This window comes from Priapulus caudatus, unplaced genomic scaffold, assembly GCF_000485595.1.
Source record: "Priapulus caudatus unplaced genomic scaffold, Priapulus_caudatus-5.0.1 Scaffold70, whole genome shotgun sequence".
In the NCBI taxonomy this organism is placed as follows: domain Eukaryota; kingdom Metazoa; phylum Priapulida; class Priapulimorpha; order Priapulimorphida; family Priapulidae; genus Priapulus; species Priapulus caudatus.
Genome location: NW_014577131.1, coordinates 344,912 through 351,786, shown reverse-complemented (window position 1 = coordinate 351,786; position 6,875 = coordinate 344,912). Strand labels below are relative to the sequence as shown.

The 6,875-nt window shown below is 40.9% G+C and overlaps 1 protein-coding gene across 2 annotated transcripts; it reads right to left on the bottom strand.

The window, feature by feature from the left end:
* Positions 1–841: 841 nt before the first annotated feature.
* LOC106821386 (serine-aspartate repeat-containing protein C-like) lies at positions 842–5,473 on the bottom strand. Of its 2 annotated transcripts, XM_014826151.1 has the most exons (2): positions 5,154–5,473; positions 842–1,281 (listed from the first exon to the last, which is right to left on the bottom strand). In XM_014826151.1, exons 1-2 carry the CDS (start codon positions 5,468–5,470, stop codon positions 1,176–1,178), a joined length of 423 nt encoding a protein of 140 aa, XP_014681637.1. In that variant the 5' UTR covers positions 5,471–5,473; the 3' UTR covers positions 842–1,175. The 2 variants fall into 2 exon arrangements, with proteins under 2 accessions (XP_014681637.1, XP_014681636.1); XM_014826150.1 differs by lacking the exon at positions 842–1,281 and having other exon boundaries at positions 4,548–5,473.
* Between the last annotated feature and the right edge of the window lie 1,402 nt (positions 5,474–6,875).

The following is a 6,875-nucleotide window of genomic DNA, read 5'->3' as shown; positions in this document are numbered from 1 at the left end:
TATCGCAAGCTGAAATGAATCGCATGCGAAATATTCAGATTACAATGACAGTTTTAAATAGCGAACTATTCTCAGGTTTTTAGATTCGCATCGTGTGTCCGTGGAAGCGAAAATCGAGCCGGCCAATGTTATAATGAAGCGAATCATTGATCAGTATGCTCATCACGTGACCACATGACTGTTGGAGCCATGGTTGGAGCCGTGTGGCGACAGTAGATCGCGTGTATAGTGTGTCCGCTGCGGTCGTGCGAATATATTCGCATGGTGTGTCCGCTGAATTTATCGCATGCGGGTGCGAATATTTTCGCCACGAATTTCGCTGCGGATATGATCGCAGCGAAATTCGCATGCATGGTGTGTCCCCCGCTTTATGTGAAGCGCATTGTGTAACATGGCAAAAAAGATCCATGTTCAGTGTCAGTATACTACTTATAACTTGTGCTTGTCGCTCGTCGCGTGTTGGGAATCTCCACCGACCACAGAGATATCAGTGCATGCACTAATAACCGACTACAGTGATGTACCTAATGCTTAACTCCATTGGTATTGTGCTATCCTCTAGACATCGAAGATGTTACAACCGCTTTACTACAAGCGAATGCGGTTGCGTTGTTTAATTTATACACATGATACTACACATCACGTAATTTATAAATCGTTGTATTTCATTGTCAGTCACGGAGTGACAGTAAACAGATGTAGGGGTATATTCTACTAATAACATTTTTATGTGTTTTAGCCGTGATGTGTGATTGTGGTGAGTCTAATTACAAACAAATACTATACACATTGATTCGGTAAATCATAGTTTAATTCATATACATGAATATGATACATCACATTATTTACATATCGGTGCATTTTATTATTAGTACATTGGCACATTAGGATCGCTGTGCAAGCGATATTACCACAAGATAAAATTAATAAAATGCAAACTATTTATATTACGATGACCGTTTTGAATAGTGAACTATTCCCGAGTCTATCAGAGGACATGTTCATTTCCTGGACACAAGAGGTGACATCATACGTCTCATCGCTACCCAGCGAACCAAGCGACACGACGTCGCTGTCGGAATCGTAGGAACTACTCAGCTCGCTGTCGCTAGACCCGGTAAATTTGGTATCACTATCGCTCAAGCTGTCGCTACTGGACTGCGATGAAGATCTCATCAATCTAGCTGCGTTATCGCTGGACGGCATAGCTGCGTGGCCACTCTTTCTAGCTTGCTGTGTCCGTTGTTACGCTCAAGCTCGTGTAGAGGAATGTACGTGTATGTGCACCGCCGAATTGCCATCATAGGTAATCATCTTCAACTAAGTCAGAAATCACTAATCGTAATCGCTAACTGTGTCTTGCAGTATGTACTCTGCCCTGGTGACCGTCCTCTTGCTGCCGAACTCCTCTTCGTGTCTCAAGAACAGCGTAGATAGAGTAGGAAAATGCTCGCGTCGTGGTCGGCGATGCAGCAGTATACTGAACGTCCCGGAAGTTGCCTACGTAAGACGAATGGCAGCAAAGAAGAACAGTGTCCCTTGGCAAGGGAATATTGGAAAGCACTGGTCAATCGCCTCTGGTTGTGAAACTTGTTTAACACCGCTACTTCTTTCGTCTAGATACATGAACTGGCGGGCTGCAGTTATTTATTCTTACAGACTGATATGCAACAACGAGCCCTTTCTCCTCGAAGTGTTGAGTGCCAGTGATTCGGCTGTTGAATCGGTTGACGCAAGTAGAAGGAGACCTGCCACGGAGAACAATCACCCGGCAGAAAGGTTTCCCCTCCAGTCTCATGTAATTTCTTCGATTGTACTTAACAGGACTTGGTTGCCGGTGAAGGAATCAATTACTCTATCAGAATTACCGATTAAACGATTTCGGTATAAGCTCTAGACTAATAACGAAGATAACCGGTGTGTACTCTAATGCTCTCCTGGATGCAGTGTACCTTTACTCGAATGTCTTCCTGCATTTATACTACTCGGCGTCTGTTATGTGGCCTTCCTGATCGCCCGCGGATATTGGTTGTGTAGCTGGTGACGTCACATGCAGACGACATGTTTGCGCGGCCAGTCGGCCCATCAGTTCTGCACCAACGATTTTCACAGACTGCTAATGATGTTTTTATTTCCTACCTCTGTTGCCGACAACTTTTATTGCTTGCTAGGCAACGTCAGGAAATTGTTCATAACGTTCTTGAACCTTGTTATTCGCGACATTTTCTGATGCGAAAATATTTTGTTGCTTGCTAAAGGTCTAACACCTAAAAAGAAAATAAGCTAATCTAATGATAACGTTCTTGACTCCTAATGAATAGTGTTGTGTTATTTTATTTATCGATTTCATCGGTGTAAATATATCGATTGTAGCATTTATTCACACGTAAATAGAAAACAACTAGTCATTTGACTTCGGTTGATAGATAGGCCTAAGTAAGAAACGTATAATAAAAGAACCTTTGTTGCCTTCAAATATTTACCGGGTCTATAGATAAATATCTATGGTGCGTTTACTTTTTAACATTCAAAATTTTATTATTTAACTAATACAATAATATAATTAAATTGTCATATATATAAACATGCCTCCTGTTGATATTTTACCCCACGAATCTTAGTTCATTCATTATTGTTGTTATATATTTAAGATAATCAATACAATATTGTTTTTAATACAATCGCGACCTTGTTTAAGATTACTTTTATTAATTTGATTATAGAGTACGCATGTACACATTTTCCTAAAAGTTATTGAACTATATACTGGCAGATGACATTTTTAACAGTGTTAGTAACTAATCCTACTAAATATATGGTCAACGTATTTTATTAAAATAATTACCATTTATATTAATTTTATGATTTCTTTTTATCGTTAGAAAGACTATCGAGCTCCGACAGTCTGTCTAGTTTAAGCAAACCCTTCCGAACATGACGAGACCGATATAACACCCACGAAAAAACAAAATATTCTTTCATTGAACTGTCTGACCCCCTAATGTGAGCCTTTTATTTCCTTACTCACACAGGTGCGCAAACAACAATATAGTTGAAGGCAAACAAACATCCGTCGTATTTGAATGAGACTTTGTTGTTTAGCGGAACATTTAGCTATAGGCGACGTGATGGTGTCATCACCCGACCGAGTAATAATGGCACTGTTTTGCTCGTTATCTTGGGCGGTACAAGGCTGGGTCTCGGCTTAATGACGCGGAAAGTGAAAGTAGCAAAAACACCGCAACTATGTCGCGGGTAGTTACAATACACGCTGTTTACTAATAAGGTGGAAGGAAGTCTGGCGTAAGGACGCATGTGTAGGCGACTTGTTTGTCAAGCTACTTATGCGGAAAATGTCACAATAAAGGGTTTACATTCAATACCTTTAAGAACAGTGAGGTCGTTATGATGCGATGCCTGATGCATCTACCTACGGACAGCGAAATGAAATTTCAACGATTAAATACACGCGCAACGGTGGTGACGAAAACGGCGGAGTTAGAATAACGGTACGTTGGTATATATCAACCATGCCCGTGACGTATGGACGCATAATCTGTATTTTTACTGCGCCGGTGCCGTTATTCTACACATTACACATACACTTGCCTGGGGGATAATATAATGATAGAACTATAGTGACAAAAGCTATATTGGCACCCTTCCCCATCGAGTAGAAATCTAGATACGCTGAAAATGCAAGTGAAATGGCAGCGAGGGGAGAGATGCGAGTGCAAAGAGAGATGGCAAAATGCACGATGCAAGTGCTATGGCAAGGGCAAGATGCAAGTGCTAGGGCAAGGGCAAGATGCAAGTGCTAGGGCAAGGGCAAGATGCATAGGCAATGTAAATATCCTGATGAACACTTATTTAATCGTATCTTGATTTACGTACGTCATCTGAATAAATATCACATAACGTGTAATGTACGATTTTCATATTTGGTTCCTAGGATGTTATGGGGTTAAGAAGGATTTAGAATTTTGCCAATAGCATCGAAAATGATTATTAGAATGAATTGCTACAACAAAATTACGGCACACTTCATTAGGCGTCTCTACTAATAAAGTTTTGATTAGACATTCGTCGTGTAATACGACCTTTAATTTATACGGGTACGATATAGGACTGGTGTAAACCGCCTGAATTCCCAATGTGTTACATGACCACTGAGGTTCCTATTTAGTGACAATATTCTACTGACCCCCCTCTCCGTCGCATGCTGGGAATCTCTAACGACCACAGTGACATCTGTCTATAAAGATGTGATTCATGCTTAACTTCCTTGGTATTGCCCTATCTGCTAGACATCAAAGATCGACGTGCAAGTGGCTTTACTACAACATAAGGCGGTTTGCTTATTTGCTTAGGTAAATGAGCCTTTGATACATGTTAACAATAAAAAGTGGATGAGTGCGTGGCGTGCCTCACGACGTGACAGTAAACTGATATAGAGGTGCATTCTGTTAATATTTTCTTTCTGTGTTTTATCCGTGATGTGGGATTGTAGTGCTGAGTCGTTTTACAAACAAAACTAAACACACTGATTAAGTAATCAGAGTTTAATTCATATACATGGTATTATACATAAAATTATTTACATATCGGTGTATTTCATCATATACAATTTGACCTCAATAAATCGAGCAAGTCAACCGTCGACAAATTAAGCTTCTGGACTATCACGGTATGAATACCTACAACACGACATGATGTCTACTATAAATAATAACAATGATATCAAGTCTCGCACATAAGTATCGTTAACTGTGCTAGCGATATTATCGCAAGCTGAAATGAATCGCATGCGAAATATTCAGATTACAATGACAGTTTTAAATAGCGAACTATTGCCAGGTCTATCAGATGACATGTTCATTTGCTGGACACAAGCGGTGACATCGTACGTCTCATCGCTACCCAGCGAACCAAGCGACACGACGTCGCTGTCGGAATCGTCGGAACTACTCAGCTCGCTGTCGCTAGACCCGGTAGATTCGGTATCACTATCGCTCAAGCTGTCGCTACTGGACTGCGATGAAGATCTCATCAATCTGGCTGCGTTATCGCTGGACGGTAGCTGCGCGGCCACTCTTTCTAGCTTCCTGTGTCCGTTGTTACGCTCAAGCAGGTGTAGAGGAATGTACGTGTATGTGCAGCCGCCATGCCCATCAGAGGTAATATCTTCACAGTCGAAATCCTCGTCGTAATCGCTCTGTGTCTTCAGTATTGTTACCTCTGCCCTGGTGATCGTCTGCTTGCAGCCGAACCTCTTCGGTGTCTTCAACACAGCGTAAATAGAGTAGGAAATGCTCGCGTCGTGGTCGGCTGCAGAGTAACTGAAGCTTCCCGGAAGGTTCCTCGGTAGACGATGGCAGAAGAAGAACGTGTGCTTGCCGGGAGTTTGGAAAGCCTCCATCGCCTCTGGTTGTGACTTGTTAAACACCGCTACCTTTTCGTCTAGATACATGAACTGGCGCTGCATTCTCTTATCTTACAGCATGAGTACAACAACGAGCCCATTCTCCACGCGAAAGTTGATAAGCCATGATCGCAGTGATCGTTGACGCAGATGCAGAGACCGCTGCAACGGAGAACACACGCCGGCAGAAAGGTTTCCCTCGAGTGCGCACCTGGAATCCTTCCGATGTACTCAGACGTGTTTTGTGAGAACAATCCATAGCAGAATGGCGATAAACGACGGTATAACCCTAGACGTCTCACAATGAACCGCGTGTGTACCATAGCTCTCACTGATGCAGTGTACTTACTCAATGTTCCTGCATTTATACAACACGCGTCCTTTATTTGGCTTCCGATCGTCCCGCGGGATTGTGTTGTCCTGTGCGACTCACATGTGTGTCAACGACATGTGCCGCGTCAGTCGCCACCAGTCTGCACCACGATTTTCACAGATCGTGCAAGATGTTTTATTTCCTACCCTCTGTTCCGACAACTTATTGCTTGCTAACAACGTCAGAAATGGTTAGCGAACGTTCTTGAGCCTTGTATTCCGCTACGACATTTTTCGAGCAAATATTTGTTGCTTCTAAAAGGTCCTAACACCTAAAAAGAAAATAAGCTAATCTAATGATAACTGTCTTGAACTCCTATAAAGACGTTTTATTTATTATCGATTCATCGGTGTAAAATATATCGATGTAGGCATTTTCAACACTAAATAAAAACAACCTATCATTACCTTCGGCGATAGATAGCCTAAGTAAGAAACCATAATAATAAGAACCCTTGTTGCTCAACTATACCGGTCTATAAGATAAATATCTATGGTGCGTTTACGTTTTAACATTCAAAAATTTATTATTCCAACTAAACAATAATATAATTAAATTGTGATATATATAAACATGCTCCCTGTTTGATATTTACCCACGCAAATTTATTAATTCAGATATTGTTGTTATATATTTAAGATAAACAATAAAATACTTTTTTAATCCACAATCGCGAACCTGTTAAGATACTTGATAAATTTGATATAAGTTACGCATGTACGACATTCCCTAAAAGTTATTGAAACTATATACTGGCAGAAACATTTTTAAAAGTTAGTAACTAACCTATCAACGTCTTAATTAAAATAATTACCATTTATATTAATAATTATTATTTTACGAGAAAAGGACCATTCGAAGCCCCGACCAGCTGTCTATTTAAGCAAACCTTCCGAACATGACGCGACCCGATATTAACAGCCACACAAAAACCAACAATATTCCTTTCATGAACGTCTGACTCCCTAATTAGCCTTATTTCCTTACTCACACGGTGCTCAAATAACAATTAATTAAGGCAACAAACCCGTCGATTAAAGCAACCTTTGTGTAGTGAAATCTTAGGCTAGGCGACCGTCG